Genomic DNA, 20,725 nt, shown 5'->3' on the forward strand with positions numbered 1-20,725 from the left:
TTGGAAATATCATGTTCCGCAACTCGCACTTGGTGATACCCTAACCGTAAATCAAATTTTGAAAACACGCCCGCTCCCCTCAGTTGATCAAACAGATCGTCGATCCTGGGCAATGGGTATCTATTCTTCACTGTGAGTCGATTGAGCTCTCTATAGTGAATGCACAGTCTTAGGCTTCCATCCTTTTTCCTTACAAACAGTACCGGTGCACCCCAAGGTGACACACTTGGTCTAATAAATCCCTTCTCCAATAACTCTACCAGTTAAGCCTTCAACTCCTCCATCTCCTTTGGTGCCATTCGATAAGGCGCCTTCGAGACTGGTGCGGTTCCCGGTACGAGGTCGATGGTAAACTCCACTTCCCTTTCCGGCGGCATTTCCGTGAGGTCATCTGGGAACACATCGGGAAATTCACGCACCACTGGGATTTGATTTAGTTCAAGTTCTTCCATTCCAGCTTCTTGCATCAAATAGAGGTACACTTCACACCCCTTGCGAGCGTACTTCATCAGCCTCTGCATCGTCATCAACCTTGGTTCAGGTTGTCTTTCCATTCCCCGATAGGATATTATCCTCCCCTTCGGTCCTCGCAGGACAACCTTTCGCTCACTGCATACTATCTGAGCCTTATGTTTGTCCAACCAGTCCATTCCTAGTATCACATTAATACCCTCTAGATCGAAACGAATGAGGTTTCCGGGACAGTTGGATCCCGCTATTTCTATTGTGATATTGTCATATCCCTCATTACAGGCCACTACTATTCCCGAGGCAGTTCTTACATTCAAATCTAACTCGATAGTAGGCCTTAACTTTAATCTATCCGCAAATGTAGATGATATAAACGAATTGGTAGCTCCTGTATCGAACAATACTAAGCCAGGTTCTGAGTTAATAAGGAATGTACCGGTCACAACGTCGCTAGCCTGAGCTTGCTTGCTGTTAACGACGTAGATCTTGCCTTGGTTTGCTGTGCTGCTTTCTCCCACGGGTGCTTTCCCTTTGTTGGTGGGATTTGGAGCTGTGTTAGCCGGCCTCCCCCGGTTTCCCTGTTGAGAGTTGCCTCCTCCATTTCTTGTCTCCGCGGGCCTCTGACTGGTGTTCCCACCGAATCCTCCTCTTTGATTGTTTTTCTGAGAGGAGTCCCGATAATTGTCCATCCTAGTTTGGCACTCGTAGTACTTGTGCCCCAAGAACCCGCACTTAAAGCACCTGATCTTCTCCCCTTGGCAATTCTCTCCAAGGTGATCTCGTCCACACCTCCGGCAAGCTGAACTTCTCCTCTGATTCACTCCTCCCTTCCTTTCCCCTTGCATCGGATTAAATCTTCCCTGGTTGGTTTTCTTGTTGTCCGGCTTGAACTTCCCCTGTCTATCATCCCCCTTCCTCTTATTCTTGCTGTAGACCTCCTGTTGATCCAGGTACACTTGGTAGTGGTCCGATGCTCTATCATATGCCTCCTTGAGAGTAGTGCATATAAACGATGCAATCGCCCCTCTCACGGCCCAATCCAGTCCACGTACGAACCTCCTCGCCTTACTGGCTTCGTCAGGCACAATGTTCTGAGCAAACCTCACCAGCTCCACGTACTGATCATAATAGGCCTGCACAGTCGCTCCCTTTTGTTTCAATCGCAGGAATTCCTCACACTTGATTCCCTTAATCCTTTCTGTATAGAATTGTCCTCTCAATTCTTCCTTGAATTCCTCCCAGCCAAAGTCTGGGTCTTGCAGCAAGTCGGGCCCAGCTGTTGACCACCAGTTGTCTACTACTTTTGTCAGATAGTACACGGCAGAGGATACTCGCTGATCTGTAGGACAGTTGACTGCATCGAGCAGCTTGTCAAATGTCCTAATCCATTCTTCCAAGATCACCGGGTCTTCTTCACTCGCATAGTATGGTGGCTGCCTGCTTGCTATGGCTTTTGCAAAATCAACTCGCGGCTCTCTGTTAGGTTGATTCTGGACTTGTTGAGCCATCATAAATCCAGCCATCTGTTCCATTGCGAGAGCCATACGGTCCATTGCCGATATCTCGTCGCCCTGACCGACAGGTATATTTCGTCTAGGCGGCATCTTCACCAAACGACAGTTTCAAGTTAGTTCTTGAAGCATAAAAGCTCTTAAAGAGTTAGCTAGCTACGCAGTTAGTATAGCAGCTACCCAAGTACTAGCCAGTAATTCCCAACATTTACTTCGCCATGCTCATCAACCAAGTATCTCAACTATGGCATAACAGTTAGGAACACACTATACTATCATGCTTACTCACAACAATCATAAGCAATGATTAACACACATAAAGATACGCAAATACTGATCAAAGCATTCTAGAATCGGGAGATTTCGCGAAATACAGATGATGAGGTGCCCCTTTTTGATGCTGCCTGGTCTCCAGCTCCGCTCCAGAACTCACACTTAGGCTCAGTCTTAGCAAACTTAGCGCTCCAGAACTCACACTTAGGCTCAGTCTTAGCAAACTTAGGCTGACTCGAACTTGGACTTTGAAAATCGAATTCTCCGAATTTCAATCCTAGACCTACAACTAGACCATACAACCTAGGCTTCGACCTAATTCCCAAAGGTTCAACCTAGGCTCTGATACAACTTTGTAACACCCCGAACCTGCTTTCCCGTACATCCGAGGCATTACCGCCACACCTAGAGAGAGAGTTCTATCATTCCGCGATAAACCACACTCTAGGTGCACAGGCTAAAGGGAACTCTTCTAACCACAACCATCACCCAACAGATACTTAAGCACTTTTATACATATCAACTGGTAAAGCTTCATTAAGCAAAATATATATTCTTGCAACGATACATACATAAGATTGCCCTCGGGCCAAAATACAAACAAGGTTCAACCTAGACGCAACTGGTCATGCCTAGCCATCACTAAGGCTACAAAAAATATATGTACACCAAAAAATTTCCCAAAGACTCCCAAGGATCCGATGTCTAGTCGAGCATGCGGTACACGGGGCCGGTGAACTCTCCCCAAACCAGGTGCCACTCCCCCTCATACTAGGTAATGTGGTCCAAAAACCGAGAAGTGGTTATGACCATCGACCACTCCTCCCAAACATCCCGAGGGCTAGGGTCCCAAGGGTAGGGGTAGTGCACAATGAACTCCAGGGGATCGCTACCATCTAACGGCTCTATAGGGTAAAAGCCATAAGCAGCCTGGACCTCGTCCATAACCGGGCAAGAGACAAAAGGGGCCGACGGAGCCATAGGAGTATCTGGGTTGGTGGGAGCCTCGGGAGCATAACCAGGTGCGTATGGGTCTTCTCCCTCCATCATCTGTATGTACTCGTCATAATCCATGCCTTGACAAACATACTCCGGTGAACTTTCGGAGTTCACCGGGCTGCAGGAACTGACACTAGACTGCATCTGTTAGGAACACAGTGAAGTGTAGTTAGCACGACGGCTAAGTAAGGATATCCATGGGTCATTCAAAACCAAATAAAGGTTTTTGTAAAAATTGTTACATAGAAACCCTATACCTTACTCATCTGCAAAGATTCTACCTGCAACAGTTATAAATAGCAACTTGCATACATTATGAGCAAAATTCAATAATGTCTCATATCATTTTCCCTCTTGACAAGTTCATTTGGTATTCATTTACATACCCAATGATATATTGTTAAACAATTTAGCATACCAGTAAGTAGTAGAAAACATAAATCACACATCTTTCTTGTAATCACCTTAGTAGAAAAACCTTTCCCTCGTAATGAGATTCCCATCACCTTTCACTTTTCAAAGAGAGAGATCACCCACAACCTTTGGGTACTTAAATACTTATTACATCTCTCTTTCTCGTAGTTATAGAGTAACTACATTCATATTTCAAAATTCTACTTAGTCCTAGAAAGAAAATGTGAGGCCTTTGGAGTTCTTTCTCCACTTTTGACCACTTGGATCGTTGAACTCGGGTTCAGTGGTCATCGCCCGGTCTAATACTGATCCCCTGGACTTATAGGAGCGTTCGAATGATCCCTAGCTAGCCTCACTAGGTTCATAAGAGCGACACCTACCCGAACATAGAGTGACTATACTTAAGTGTGCACACCCCCGTAGGAGTACCTTTTCCTTCCGGGTGACATAGTACTCGGCGAATAGACTTCGCCCACAGTATGATTGATCATACACATAATTACCATGCGGAATAGGCACTTTAAGCACATCTTTATTCCGTGGTTAAAAGGATCCTTCACCACTTTTACTAGAACTAAGGTTTGAAAACATCTTTCTACTCTTTCCCTTTTCTTGCATTGAAAATACTTTGGACATACTTGGGTCAATTCCAATACTCAGGAATTAATTCTCTTTTTACCCCAATTCAAAAATTCTCCTTTTCTTTTGCAAAACATTTGGATGATCCACTAACATCCTTTCACAAAAGTAATTCAAGTGTAACAATTCTACACTTCCCACCCCACATTTATCACATAAGTCTCATACTTGACACATACATCTCAATGCATATAACATATACATTTCCCAACTTCAACATAGGCATAACACATAACATATATTTATTCTTCTCACTAACCACATATATAATTATGGGTTATACATACCATATACTATACACAAAATGTGACATTTTACCATGTATATATACATAATACAACATTTTATTAATACATACATACCCATATATGTACATATATATATATGGTTTAAATACCCACACACCACACGTATATAGATATATATATATACAATACACATAAATATATATATATATATACTATAATTCACGTACATACACACCAATAGGCACACAATACTTATAATTATATATATATTACACTACACGTACCTACATTACATATATATACATAATTCACATATATAAATATATATATATATACACTATACTACACGTTCATACCTTTCATATATATACATAACATACATAGTATATTTAACTTAAGTATCTAGGCACATTAACAAGCACCTCATACCAACACAACATTTTGTACATATGCCTTATGAAAAAAATTACAATTACATATATATACATTCATCATGTACACAAAAATTCTACCTAGAACTCATCAAATTTCAACCAAGCTATCAATTATCTAGTTTCAAACAACCTCAATCAATTAAAGGGATTCCTTACCTCAACCGGGTTTCTAATATCGTAGAAAATCCTTGTAGTTGATTTTCCCCAACTTCACCTTAAAACCCTAGAATTCCATCAACAACATAACACATGATTTTAAGAAATCTTAACTTAGATTCATGTTCTAGGATGAAAAATAAAGCTATCTACCGAATAAAATTGGAGTTTTACCGAATATTTTGGAGACTTGTGTGGAGATCTTGGCTATGGAGTGTTGGAGCTTGAAGAAGAAGATGAAAATCCCAATCTATTCTCCCTCTCTCTATTTTCGGCCTTAAGGAAGAAGAAGTGAAAAAAAATTGCTTAAATATTTACCCACTTGGTTGACTAGTCTTCTCCCAACACATGGTGAAAAATGGTGACAAGTGTCACCTCTCTATGGTTTGATCTTAAAGATATCTTAGCTTAGACTGATCGGGATTAAATCAGATGAATTCTCGGTAGAAACTAATTCAATTCAAATAATTTTCGAACCCAAAAATTTATTCCAGTCTAAAACTCAAAATTGGGCTAGGTTCGGTACACCGCGAAATTTCGCGATGTACGATCACAAATAAATTTTTGCTGCTATGGGCTAATCTAATTAAATAAGAAATTCCAGAATAATAGTATAGTGTCTAAAAATCCATTTCCTAGCACAAACGGGTCCGAATACTAGTTCCTAAAATTTTTACGGTTCGTGACCGGGACGTACGATCGCAGCTTATTACTAACTGTCCTTACTAATAATAATTCTTTTGAGGCATCAGGAGATCATCTCATGAATGTTATAGCCTAAAGAAATATTTGTCGAAGCTTAATTTTACTCGAATAGGTGAGGGGTTACATGAGCACAAGATATTCAATATAATAGAAGCTCACTTCTTCAAGCAAGATAACAAAAATAAGAAAACGAAATAAACAAAAAGAAAGCATTTCAAGAACTCTTAAAATTCTACTTCTAAGATGTCAACACTATTCGAAACCGTTTGCCATCCCCAGCAACGGCGCCATTTTGACGATGTGGTTTGTATGGGGTGAGTGGGTATGTGAAGGTGTAGTGGTAAAACGAAGAGTCAAGACTCCCCGAGTGTCGTGTCTCTCAAGGATGACGAATGGGAATCGAATGGGTATGATGGCATCTAAGAGGTGGAAGGAAAAGAGTTACTGGAATGGCTAGGAGTTGGATTCATTGGTAAAAGAGTAAGGTTGGTATAAGGTGGTGTGAAGTAAAGAAAAGTAAAGAGGAGATTGGGGCTTTAGGCTTTTCCATGTGGTTTATCTTTGGTTGGTTTTGTGAATGCAAGTTGTGGAATAGACTAGGGAGTTCATGGCACACTACCAAGTGGCGTCACACTTTGGACTCCCACATCCTCATTCGGTTGGGGCATTTCATCGAACACTTTGTCTACCACTCCTCTCGGATCTTGTCCTTTCGGACTAAGAGCGGAGATGTGGGTGAGTGAGACTTGTGGGTGGCCGCTATCGCACGCACACTCACTTCCTTTGGGTTTGCTACCTAATGTGGCCACAAAAGGCACAAAGCTTATAGAACATCATCCACACAAGTTAAACATCCAACAAGCAAGCAATTCACAAATCAAAGCAATAATATTAAACATCCACATAAATCTACCATGGGGCCACCAATCCCCTATCTAATCTACTCTAGCATACTAAGAAACAAGAAAAGGAAAAGGAAATTCAAAGAAACAAGTATTGAATTAGAAATTGAAGAGAATGGTTACCACCCCTTGAAAAAGGGGATCTTACAACCTTGATCTTGAATCCCAATCTTCCTTCTTGCCCTTGATCTATTCTAACTATGAATGGAAGGAATTTTCCCCCAAGAGGGGAGAAAACCCTCTAGATCTAACTATCCTATTCTATCAATTTTCTGATCTAAAACTCTCCTCTTTAGGTTTAGGGCAAAAGGGATTTATATAGGTGACAAAGAAAAGGAACAAATTTCCCAAAATAGCCCTTGGCTCGACCACGTTTGCTCACACGCGTGTGAGTGGCGTGTTGGCTCTCTGGAATAATTCCACGCCCAGCCACACACGTGTGACGCTGCGTGGGGCGCTACTGCATTTCGGCTTGTTTGTCTTTTGCTCTATTTCAGCTTCAAATCCCTCTCCAACCTGTGAAATACTTCAAAACTCTTTCTGGAAATGTTGTTAGAAGAAATTGATTGCATTTGAGCTGAAATGCATGCAATTGTTGTAATTGGATGTCAAAATGATGCGCTTTTAATCTAATAAAGACCCCTTATAAGTGTTATCCTTGGTGCTTATCACCTTTCCATGAGTTTTAAGATCATCCAATTGAACTTGTAACATGTTCATTTGAATAATTATGTTATTTATCATGTATCTCATCTCCTCATCAATAGGTTGGCTTACTTGTGGTTCCATGGGAGAACTCTCATCCTTATCATTAAGTACAATAGTGATTCCCCAACGCCTAACTAATGCCAGAGTCTCCCCATCTATCCCATAGCTTCCTACGCTTGATGAATGGTTGTAATGATCATATGGGGGTTGAGTGTCTTGGGGGTATGGTGTGTAATGAATGGGTGAGGGGTATGGATTTGGAGAGTAATCTTGTGGTGGGAAAGGATGTTGAGGTGGATTGTAATCATGTGAATATTGCGAATATTGGTCATATGAAGCATATTTGGGATCTTGGTATTGTTGAGGATAGGGACAATGGTATGGAGGTTGGGAATAACAAGGTGAGTCTGGGTAGGGTTGCGGACTTGCGGTGGGTAAGGGTCTTGAAACTGAGCATCATAGTAATTATTTGGATGTGGGACTTGAATTGTACAAGGACTAATGGATGGGCATTATAGTATCCTTGTTGAGACATGTAGTCTCCACACCCTTCATAGGATTGAGAATTGTAATATCTTCCTTGGTCCATCTTGGGAAATCTCTTTCAATCAAATCGAATGATGTAGACTTGTAAGCATATTAGTAATAAAAAACCAAACAAAAACAAAGAAAAAACTTAGTCTCCTAAGATTTCCTAAACTCTAATGCTAGCAAAACAAGCAATCACATAAAACCACCAAATTGTCAATCCCCATAACGACGCCAATTTTTTATGTGTAGCAAAATGAGTTATAGTGAGTGTACGGGTGAGAAATGTCGTTTCGCTGAGGATTGGGAATTATGGCACGCAATATGCAATCACAAAAATAGGCACTAGCATAAAGAGATCAACATGAAGCTAAGCAAATGACAACAAGGTGGAATAAACACAAATGAATAATAGATAAATACAAAATAAAGAAATAAGACTCAAGTTAGGGGGAATTACCATCTAGATGCTTCAACAACCTACGAGGTTAGGGAGAACAAATAACCAAGGAATCAAGCTAGAATTCACGTAGGAATCCTAGTCTAAAGCCACAATTGTAAGCAAATAAACAAGGATTAGAGCAAGGATTGTCCCACTTTCAAGGTGTATCAATCCTAGCTCTTAAAGCACAAAAGCATTTTAAACCCCCAATTTCCCCTATTTTCATGGGAAGAAAACAGGTCTATGCAAGAGGTGGCACAAATTCATCACCCAACTCTCATTGAGACAAGGAATCCTCCAAATACATGTCAATGAATGTGTACATCAAATATAAGCAAGATTCTAACACAATACTCTCATAAACACATGAACCCTAGGTTGGGGTTCTTCCCCTTTTTCACAATAATCACAAATTAAGCATAAAGATAGATAACACAACCCTAAATCAAGCCCATGAACTAACTACTCATGATTAAATAGCATAAAGAACACAAAAGCACAAGTGATAAACATAAATCTTGCAAAAGAAAAGAGATACGGGAAAGAAAACTTCTCTATTGAAATAGATGGTAGAATCTTGAAATCCAAGCTCCAAATCCAAGATTACAAGCTTCAAATATGGTTTGAAACCTAAATATAAGCCTAATCTAACCTAAAAATATGAAAGGAAGTGAAAAGAAATGACTAGAGTTCGAACGGGGTCGAAAAGCGAGTAAAAAAGCTCAAATCGCGCTTAAATAGTGAGCAGAGCAAGAGTCACATGGCCACCTACATGGTCGATAGGTTGCCATGTAGGTGGCCTCTAGAAATGCCCTTTTTCACTGTAAATTGGCCAAAAACACACGGCCACTCACACGGCCGTGTAGGTGGCCGTGGGCCTCCTCTCTAGAAACTACATTTCTCACTTCTGTGCAACTGCTTTGACTTCTAGGCTATTTTTCACCCCCAAAAAAATTTCATTGACCAGTATTAAACAAAGTTGTAGCCATTCACGTTTACTTTCCAATGGCGTAAGAATCACCTCATTTGGACATTCCTAGGCTGAGATATGGTCAAATAACCAAACAGTGTCAGATTTGGACGAGAACTGTAAGTTTGAAACTTCAACTTCAATGATGATTTTAACCCATTTGGCTTCCTGTTTAGGCTTTAATGTCTTCATAAGAGTTTTAGTCATTTGAGTCTTATTTCCAATGGCTTAAGAATAATTTAATTTTGATATTTATAGGTCGATATATCGTCCAATCATTAAGACGTCGACATGCAGTTCGAGAATTGCAACACCTAGATCTTTTGCTTCTCTTTTGTTTTCGTTTGCCCAAATGACCAACACCATTGAAAATAAAACTCTTAGGATTCCTTAGGAGTGTTGCATTCATCTCCATAGTTTCATATTTGACCTTCATTTGACTCTAATGCCCACCAAAATGCATGAAAATTCTCATTTTTACTTCCAATGCTTTTCAATTCATACTCCTTGCAAAATAACACAAATAAGCACTAATCCTCATGAAAATTGGAATGATTAGCTGATAAGACTCCGAGATACCCTTATTTCAGTCACATTTTAGGGTGTTTTATCGCGTCTATAGCATCCTTACTTGGTAAATTATGTGCGTAAATGCTTGAAAATCACTAACTGATGCACGGAAGCTACTTTTAGCTTAAAAGAAGTAAAACAGGAGCCCCGGGAGCAAATAGGACCAAAAGTTGAGCTTAAAGAGCAAACTAGGCAAGAGCGGAGCCCCGGAGGACCAAACTGGAAGGCCACACGCGTGTGAGCAAGCGTGAAAACTTTCCAGAAGCTTCCCACGCACGCTCGCACGCGTGTGAGAGGCGTGGAGACGGTGATGCGCGAATTTCACCTAGGGTTGTCATTTCGGAGACTATTTAAACCCCTTTGATGAATTTTCAAGGGAGGATTCCATAATTTTAGTTTTCCTTTTTCTTAGTTTTTCCTTTGGAGAACTTTCTCCATTTTTATTAGTTTTTAGATTAGATCAATCTCCATTGTAGAAGACAACAAGCTTGGATTGAAGATCTTCTTCTCTCTAGGTGATCTCTATTTCATTTCTATAATTTTAGCTATCTTATTCTTGGATTAAATTAGCTTTTGCTTGCATTTCATATTATGAGTAGCTAATTTAGTCTAGGGATTTGGATTGTGTGATTGAATATTGTTTGTGTGATGATCTTATCTCTATATCTTGGATCTATGAGTTTGTGTTGATGGATTATCTATTCTTGTCTTTTGATTGTTGTTTTGATGAGATCTTGTTTGGATTTGGCCAATCTAGATGAGAGATTGAGCTCTTGACTCTTTCATGTCTTTGATTAGAGTTAGGATTTGAAGCTTGGCACAATCAAAGTTCCTATGAACTTCTTAAGAATAGTAGGATAGTGTGTAGCTTAAGTGTTTGATAAAATTCCTCTTACAACTTTGGATGCTTGAAGGCACTCCTAAGTCAAAGAAGCCTTAGTACACAAGGTGAAAAATGACTAAGACAACACACTCTTGAATAGACAATATCCTAGCAATCCTAATCCTTGACCTTAGACACTCCACTATACAATATTCATGAATACTATCCAATCCCTACCCCTTTTACATATTCACAAAAATCACTTTTACTTTACTACTCTCTTGCACTCAAACCAATCAATGAACTACTCTCACTCACAAATCACCCTTCACCACACTCAAGTCCTATGCATGATCCAATCAAGTAAACTCCCGAACGTTTGACACACCTCCACGTCCCTCCTTCGAGACCGACACTCGGGGAGTCACAGACTTTCCGTTTTATCATACAAATATCTTTTGACGAATCAACCCTTACGCAATACTGCTTCTTCATTAGCAAACAAAATGATCTTATCAAGGGGGGGGGGGGAATATGGACAGTTAAACACTTATCAATATTTCCCAACCTTGCAAGTAGTTGAGGGTAGAGGTGGTGCTTTAGAGACCTCTGTCATGGGGTTTTTGCCCTTGTCTCTTACAGTCTCAGCAACAGACCCCTTCGCATCGGTGTCATTTCGTGTGGACTAAGTCTGGGCTCTTGGGTGAAATTGGGCATGAAGGGCTTCTTAGCAGGTGACCATCTCTAGGCTGGTTGGCGAGTGGATTTCGATAGAAAGAGTAGAGATAGGAGAACTACTCTAGCGATAGGGCCGATGGCTAGCAACCAGTTAGTTGGGTGGAGCCTCGTTACCACTAGAGTCAGGCTTGGTGTTAGTGTTGCCTACAAAACAACGAAGAAAGGGTGAGCGATTGACGCAAAGGATTCCATAGGTCATAGTGTAAAGTTAGAGACACAGACCAATATCTCACAGCCCCATTGGGTAGCAACCCAACCTTCTTATGGGCCTTTAATCGGAACTAGATGGATACCTACACCAAACTTAGGTCGTAGAAATCTTTTTCTGCTAGGCAAGCTCCCTTGTCGATGCAAGAGGATGGTCAAGTTTATAATACAACCGAGGCCGAGTGGTGAGAAAGTTAACGGATCCGCTAAGCAGTCAAATGAATATGAACTACTCTTTCCAATACTTCACCAAGGTATCTAAGCCATCCAAAAATTGCATACTATCTCGCTGAGAGATAAAGATATACTTGGGGGATCGAGTGTCAACCGTGGTGACTTGAAATAGCTAAAGAAACCAGACAGCACACAGAAGGAGTTGGGAGGAAGCTGACTAGGCACTACACTAAAATATCTGCAGATTTCATCAAAAAAAAGGGAGGAGGAATGCGGAAGCCATAACGAATTTCTTGTAAAGACACCCCCAAGTAATCACCCTCAGGAAGATTGTGGATTAGCTAGGGGTTGTCTATCACAACATCGGCGGAGGCATCGAGTATCGCTCGAATAAAACAGAGGTTGGCGATGTCGAGAACGAAAGTCCGAGGATGGGAGATTTCTATATCCTCAAAGAAACCAAAGTCTTTACGATTGGAGGAGGAGGAGGTACTGCTCGGAGCAGAACGAGGGAGACAAGGGTGAAGAAGAATGGTGCGGACTAGAGATGGGGGATGATGAGAAAGTGGGAAGAAGAACAGTGAAAGCAAGCGGAGGAAAAGAAGAAAGGATGATCTGCATTGAATGAATTGAAACTGCTAATAGAGAGAGTATATATAAGTGGTTATAACAGACTTATAACCAAGCGGTTATAACAGGCTTATAACTTGCTTTTACAAGAATACCCCTGACTTCGTTTTCATCCTATGCTATTCTCCAATACCAGGTAAGCTGGAGCATGCAAATCTTGTATGCCCAGCTTAGATACAAAGTGACGAAACAGAGACACCGGCAAAGGTTTAGCGAATCCATCGGCAATCTGATTCAAGGATGAAACGGATAGCAGTTTGATTAAGCCTTGGTTGAGTCTCTCTCGAACGATATGGCAATCAATATCGATGTGCTTAGTGCGTTCATGGAATACGTGGTTTTCAGCAATGGCAACCGCAAACTTACTATCACAAAATATGGTTGCAGGTCTGGTTGGTGCGACATGCAGGTCACGCATGAGGTAGGATAACCACTGCACTTCACACACGGTAGCAGCAAGTGCATGATATTCGACTTCAGAAGATGACTTAGAGACGGTGGCTTGCTTTTTGGATCTCCAAGAAATCAAAGCATTACCCAAGAACACACAGTATCTAGTGATTGATCTTCTAGTTTCACTGCATGTGGCCCAATCTGAATCCGAAAAAACCTTTAGTTGCATATCAGTGTTGGTAGGATAAAAAAGACCCTGGCAAGGTGATCTGCCTAAGTGCTACTGAGAGGTGTTGATCAGTCGGGGCGTCAACGAACTGGCTCAGCTAATGAATAGCATATGAAATGTCAGGTCTTGTAGCCGTTAGGTACAATAGTTTTCCTACCAACCTTCTGTACTCAGTAGCATTTGTAAGGGGTGTTCCATCATGTGTTAGTTTCAGATTGTGAACCATAGGTGTGCTTGCAGGTTTGCAGCCAAGAAAACCAGTTTCTTCTAGAATTTCCAATGCGTATTTACGCTGACACAGATTCAGTCCGTCTACAGAGGTCTTGGCTTCTATTCCAAGAAAATAACCCAAAGTTCCCAAGTCTTTGATCTTGAAAGTATTATCCAAGAAGGATTTTAACTCTATAATCAGATTCATGTTCGCACTTGCTACTAAGATATCATCAACGTACACAAGTAAAGCTATAAACTCAGAATTTTCTCCCTTTGTGAACAGAGATGGATCAAATTTTGATTGATTGAATCCAACATTAGCCAGCGTTGTACTTAGCTTTGCATGTCATTGCCTGCTTGCTTGCTTGAGGCCATAAAGGGGCCTTAGCAATTTGCAGACTTGCCTTGGCTTTGAACTCTGAAAACCTTGTGGCAACATCATATATACTTCTTCATTGAGATCGCCATGTAAAAATGCGTTGTTGATGTCCATTTGGTGGATATGCCATTTTCTCGAAGCTGCCACACTCAAAAAGGTACGAATGGTTGTCAATCTTGCCACCGGAGAGAAGGTATCAAGGTAATCTATACCGAGCTGTTGTGTGTACCCTTTCGCAACAAGCCTTGCCTTATGTCTTTCCACACTCCCATATGCTTTTAGCTTTGTTTTGTAAACCCATTTGCAACCAATAGGGGTTTTTCCAAGAGGGAGATCATCCAACTCCCATGTGTTGTTTTGTTGGAGAGCTACTATTTCCGCATCCGTTGCATGTCTCCAACATTCATGTTTGATTGCTTGGGCATATCTCTTTGGTTCATCAATGGCAGTGATGACCATGGAAAAAACTCTGTGTGGAAGTTCAACATTATCATAGGATATGACCCTTGAAAGAGAGTGGGGAGTAGATTTACTTTGTGTGACAGAGTCACAATAGTAGTCCTGCAGTCTGGTTGAGACTTGGCGTTACCTTGTTGATCTCCTGGGCTGTTCAGGAGAGTTGATATGAGGGATGCCTTCATTGCTATTATCATGAGGATGTTCGGGACTCAAAGTAAGTGCATCATCATTAATTTGGTGATCCATATTTTGGCTGTCAACATGTGGTAGCTCAAAAGTGACCTATGGTTGAGTATTTATATGTTCCTGAAAATCAAACTCCTCATGGTTAGAAATAGGAATAATAGGGAGAGGAGGTCCATGAGAAGATATGGGAGCCCTATCTGATTGGGAGCCCTTTTCTGCAAATGGGAATTGATCCTCATAGAACACTGTATCACGTGAGATAAATGTCGATCGATCATGCAAATCATAAAGTAAGTAGCCTTTTGTATTAGCCGGCATCCCAATGAGAACACATTTCCTACTGTGAGTGGCCATCTTATAGCGAGCATGTGGTAAAGTAGATGCGAAACATAAACATCTAAACACTCTTAATCCATTCAAATCCGGTTCTTTGTTGTACAACCGTCTATAAGGGCTCGACCATTCTGTTACTGGTGAGGGAAGGCGGTTGATATAAAACACGGCATGTAAGACACACTGGCCCCAAAAATGCAATGGTAGATTAGCTTGGAATCTGAGGGCCCTTGCCACATTTAGGATATGCTGATGTTTACGCTCCACCACAGCATTTTGTTGTGGCATGTTCACACAAGATTTATGATGTATAATGTCGTTCTTAGCAAAGAAGTCTTCCATATTGAATTCCATGCCATTATCACTTCGAATGGTCTTAATAAGCAAGCCAAATTGTGTGTGAACATACTGATTGAAGTGTTTTATTAACTCCCTAGATTCAGATTTGTGCCTCATCAAATGAACCCAAGTATATTGTGAGTGATCATCAACTATAGTTAGGAAATATCTTTCCCCTCCCAAAGCTTGAATCATAAATGGACCCCAAACATCAACATGTATTATATCAAAACAAGTATCTGACATAGTTTTGCTTAAAGGAAATGGAGATCTCTTATGCTTTGCGTAATGACAAACTTCACAGGCTGAGTTTTTCGTATGAGAAGAAGGAACATTACTAAGAAGATGCATCTTATTTACAGGAAAATGGCCTAACCGGTGGTGCCAAGTTTCAGCAGTGCAAGGCATGGCCAACCTGATATAACCACCATGTGTAAGATTCTAGAGTTTCAATCAGCAAGTACAATCCCTTATCTGCTTTAGCAAAACCAGTCATTCTCCCATGATTCATCTGTAGGAGGCACTGATCAGAGGTGAATATTAGCTCATAGGAAGAATCTTGAAGAAGCTTACTAACAGAGATTATATTGAATGTAAATGATGGTATATGCAGCACATTTTTCAAACATAAACCATTATTTAACCGTATATCACCCATGTGTTTCACCACAACTTGTTTTCCATCAGGCAGATTAACCAAGGTTCCTTCAACAGAGTAATATGCATCAAACAAGTCTAATGTGCAAGCTATATGGTCAATAGCCCCAGAATCAATAATCCAATTAGAAGAATGCATACCAACGGAGTTAATATGAGTATGAGTGATACACTTGCCTTCATTAGATACTTCCATGTTGAAATTAGGGACAAGGCTGACTGCTGCTGATGTAGAGGGAGCTTGTTTCTGTCCCATCTGAGCTTGCAATAGAGTAATGAGCTGCTGGAGTTGCTCATTAGTAGTGATGGCCTCACTGTAGTGGCAGCCATATTTTGCTATTTTCTTTTGATCTTATAACCTTGAACCCATCCACGTGGATATCCGTGCTTTTTATAGCACTTCTCCACAGTGTGCTCCGTCATTCCACAATAGGTGCACCTTGCCGTCTTATTTCCATTTCCAGTAGCATTATTCCTTCTATTGTTGGTGTAGTTAACAACAGCAACTACATCTTCCACAGTAGGCTGATTTGCCTGGACAATGTTTGCATTATTATATGTCAAATCAATCAAAATTCAGATTCTCCACATTCAACTGTCTCTCATATTTTTCGGCTATGACGAACACCTTGTGCATATCTGGTAGGGGATCCAAAACCAATATGTTTGATTTCAGTGTCTTATATTCATCATTCAGTCCTTCAAGAAATCGGATAACTTGATCCACCTCTCGTTCACTTCTGATTTCCTCTAGGAGGTCACAAGAGCATTGAGGATCACATTTGCAAGTAGGGAGAGGCCTCAGCTTGGACATCTGCTCCCAGAGAGTTCGACATCTCGTATAGTAATCATTTACTAGTAAGCTTCCTTGTTTCAAAGCATAGATCTTAGATTGCAAGGAAGAGATCCGGTGTGCATCCTGTTGGGAGAACCTCTTCTTCAGGTCATTCCACACCTCCTTAGCTTTAGATTTATCCATATACATTACGCTCTGTGCGATAGAAGGGGAAACCGATTTGAATATCCATGAACATATCATAAGGTTGCAGTGCCTCCAAGCTGCGTATTGTGGATGCGATCTGTCCGGAGCTGTAATGGAGCCATCAACAATACTCCATTTGTTCTTCACCTCGAAGGCAACTCTCATTGAAATACTCCAGGTTCCGTAGTTCGAACTGCCGGTGAGCGGAGGACTGACCAAGATTGCATTCGCATTCTCGTTGCTATTTAAGAACAGAGGATTCTCAATGTCCTCCGTATTGCTTCTCCTCTGCGGAGTTAATTGTCTTTGTGGATTCATCACTGGAGTCGTTCGATTAGGAGAACGATCCAGTGGAGTCGTCGATCGCTGCCTCTGACTTGATTCGCCGGTGCCGGAGACCGCGGCGGCGTAACTGCCTCGCCGTGGCTCTGATACCATGATGAGAAAGTGGGAAGAAGAATAGTGAAAGCAAGCGGAGGAAAAGAAGAAAGGATGATCTGCATTGAATGAATTGAAACTGCTAATACAGGGAGTATATATAAGTGGTTATAACAGACTTATAACCCGCTTTTACAAGAATACCCCTGACTCCGTTTTCATCCTACGCTATTCTCCAATAGGGGAAGAATGGCTTGGAGAGGAAAAGGCGAGATAGGAGTTCAAGAAGGGTGACCGCTCGAGGTGGTCGGACTGATGGAATGAGTGGTCACCGTAGGGGAAGGAGAACAAGAGGGTACAACTCCGTATGTAGAGGGAGATGGTTGAAAGGTTGACGTAATGGGGTGATTGGTAATACCTAGCCGACCGAAAGGTGAAACAAGCAAACTGGCACCAAAAGAAGAAGACCGATCGAACGAGAAGGAAGACTAATTTGGGGAAGAAGAAGAGGACATAATGCTCACCTGAGATGAAAGCGGAAACAACTGGAGAGTTTGGCGAGGTGTGAGAGCGGATATGGAAATGGCTAACTGGTCAGTTCTATAGCGAGAAGATTTCAGTGGAGGGTCCTAGAGTAGAGAGGGAGGTAGAGGAATACTTATATGGAGAAAGGGAGCATTGATTTTCCATAATACAAATATTTATTCTCTTTATAGTTTATATATATTTTTTATATTTCTCACATACTCGTTATTTTAAAGATAGTTTTGACCAACTGTTGATGGTCAAATTAAAGTCATAAAACCAACTTAGAGTAGTTGAGAAAAGAAGATAGAGAGTGATTTTTCTTTTCAAAATTGTTCATATTTTCTTCGTAAACATGACAAACTAGAATAAAAATATCAGAATCTTTCCATAAAATATGTGTATATGTGTGTACACACCGAATCTGCCAATTAAGTTGCAAGTAATCAATATTATACAGTAGAGATTATATGTATATGCATTAAATTTGTGTGGGGTGGTTGCTTAGCTTATAGATTTAAAATTCAAAATAGAGAATCCATTAAATTATGTCCCCAACCAGTATGGACCACCTCAACAGATATGCTTTTCTTAAACAAACAAATTATTTAGGAGGTAATAAGAATTGAAGAAACTGGAATGCCGGCCTGATGAATTTTGAACTCGGAATTGAAAACAAGACATATATATGTATGTTTGTATGTATGAATGTATATACAGATGAAGAAATAATGAATTGAAAGGAGAAAATAATGATTGAAAGTCAAGGAACATAGGCATTCTCTAGAGCTGGTTGAGTTCTGATACTTGTAGCACAAGGCATTTTACTGCTCCCTACCCAAACACAATCCAGACTCTCGCTCTTTTCCGACTGTCTCTCCATTTTCCCAAGTCTCTTCCCCTTAACAGCTTTGTATGTGATGCCAATCAACAAAAGCAGTCCCAAAATTCCCAGTACTACCGACCCTATAATAACCCACCATTTCCACGCCGTGCTTTTCTTCTTCTTCTGCTGCTTCGGCGGGGTGGGAATCGGAGTTGGAATGACCAGGGAGAAATGCCCAACTCCTCGCACGCTGCACGTCCGGTTCCGGCTCACATTGCTGAACTCAACTGTGCCATTGCTCTGAAAACCCACGCATTTCACCGCCGAAGCATTAACATTATTGTTATGGTGTGGCAAAGAGATGTAGGGAAAATGGAGTGTAATTGGGTCCTTTATTACGTTCAGCTCGATCTTGGAATTGATCCCATTACGCCTCCTCTTTTCTTCGTAGGCTATCAAGCCTATGACGGGAGAAACCAAGGTGTGATTGGGGGGGTTGAAGTAAGAGGAGGACCAGTTTCCCAGATTTTCATAGACTATCTCAAGTCTCCTCACGTACGGCCATGGCAGGACTCTTGGTGGGATGCCGAACAAGCTGAAATTAGCCCCTCTCATCCATAGACTGCCACTTTTCAGGGTAACAATGGAAGCTTCAATGCCGGAGAAATTAGCGGGAAGGACAACCTCGTACAGTCTACCCGTGCGGCGTCGACTCCTGTTGGATGCAAAATCACGAATGAAAGAATCCAAGGAATTAGGATCATCAATTGCATGCGGCGACACTGGCAATGACAATAACACACAACACATCGCCATGGCCAGGATAATAATGTTACTCGATCCCATCAAGAGAATTGCTGGAGCGATCTGATCGCTTTAGCTAGCATGCCGGCCTGGCCTTTAATTCAACAATTGAATTCTTTCAAAAAAAAAAAAAAGGAAAGAATCTTGATGTTCAATCCACAACACTGCAAAACCAGCTGGAATGTTTCGTGCACCAGTGGAAATTAAACCGCAAGAATTATAGGCCCAACAGAAAAGGTGAAGAAAAACAGGTATGCTATTACATGTATGCGTATGACCTGAGAAGATGTCCTTGAATTGCAATATAATATCCTTGGATTTAGAGGGGTGTGAGTTGTATATCATGAGATGATGATGATGATTGGGATTAGCTAGGGAATGCAACAAGCGAATATTTGTTGAATTGGTCATGTAAATTAAAATAAGGTAAGGGGCCTTTTTGGTAGTTTGGACTGTTGTATAAAATTTGAGTTGGCCACCTCCACCTTAATTTTTGGCACTTGAAAACGAAGATAAAGGGGCCCTTTGGAATAGTTCTTTTGCAGTTCATAATTTTTTTTTAAAATGTGGGTAAGTAAGCTATGGCTACCTGGCCTGCATTAATTTATACATACATGTACTGAATTTCATACTTAATTCTTTTTTTAAAGCTAAATTCAACAACATTTCCATGCACCCGTCTTATGCCAAATATTATATTGTTTACTGTTATCTAGGTTTCCGCGTTATTTCTCTTACTTCTATTAAGTATATAAGTCGAATATTGTGATTAAAGAAATGATTAATAATGTGAAAAAGATAAAAATAAAATTATTAAGAGATATCGATAATATAAATAAGGACTAATTTCACTTTGACATCACTCTGTATAATATAAAAATAGCAAGATTTTCACACCACTCCTTTCAGAATTTTGTAAACTATTTTGATTTGTTGATTAATGAGTGGTTGAGAGATTTTTAAAATTAATTAAATCTTAATTTAAATTTTAATAAATTATTTTAAAAAAAAAAAAAAAAAGAGATAAAACCACCATCTATTCTACCCATTGTTATATTCCAACCACGTCTATCAAACTCAATTCATATCAAATAATCTAATAATCTATAACTTCTTTCCCTAAATTCTTTCTTTTAAAAATTTAAAGTTGTTTTTCTCCTTTGCTTTTGTACAAATAAACTTAATATATAAAATTTTTTTTTTTTTGAATCCAAAAAAAATATATCATTTAAAAACTCTAATTAAAAATCTTTTAAATCACACCCATATAAAGGTTTTTTAAGGGTCACACTTGTGTGAGACCGTCTCACGAATCCTTATTCATGAGACGGGTCAGGTCGGATCGAAGATACATGCAAATGTCATACTTATATGTGCAAATGTCATACTTATATGCTCAAATGTAATACTAATTAGGAATACAATTTTTGTTAAGAGAAAAAGTAATGCATTTTTCATAATAAGTAATGTTGACAAGTGG

At 40.3% G+C, this 20,725-nt stretch overlaps 1 protein-coding gene across 1 annotated transcript; it reads right to left on the reverse strand.

Annotated features, from left to right (window-relative positions):
• Nucleotides 1–18,378: 18,378 nt before the first annotated feature.
• On the reverse strand, nt 18,379–19,257 carry LOC116029634. The gene has a single exon (XM_031271681.1). It carries the CDS (start codon nt 19,255–19,257, stop codon nt 18,379–18,381), a length of 879 nt encoding a protein of 292 aa, XP_031127541.1.
• Nucleotides 19,258–20,725: the final 1,468 nt, after the last annotated feature.

Source organism: Ipomoea triloba, chromosome 9 (genome assembly GCF_003576645.1).
Source record: "Ipomoea triloba cultivar NCNSP0323 chromosome 9, ASM357664v1".
Classification (NCBI taxonomy): domain Eukaryota; kingdom Viridiplantae; phylum Streptophyta; class Magnoliopsida; order Solanales; family Convolvulaceae; genus Ipomoea; species Ipomoea triloba.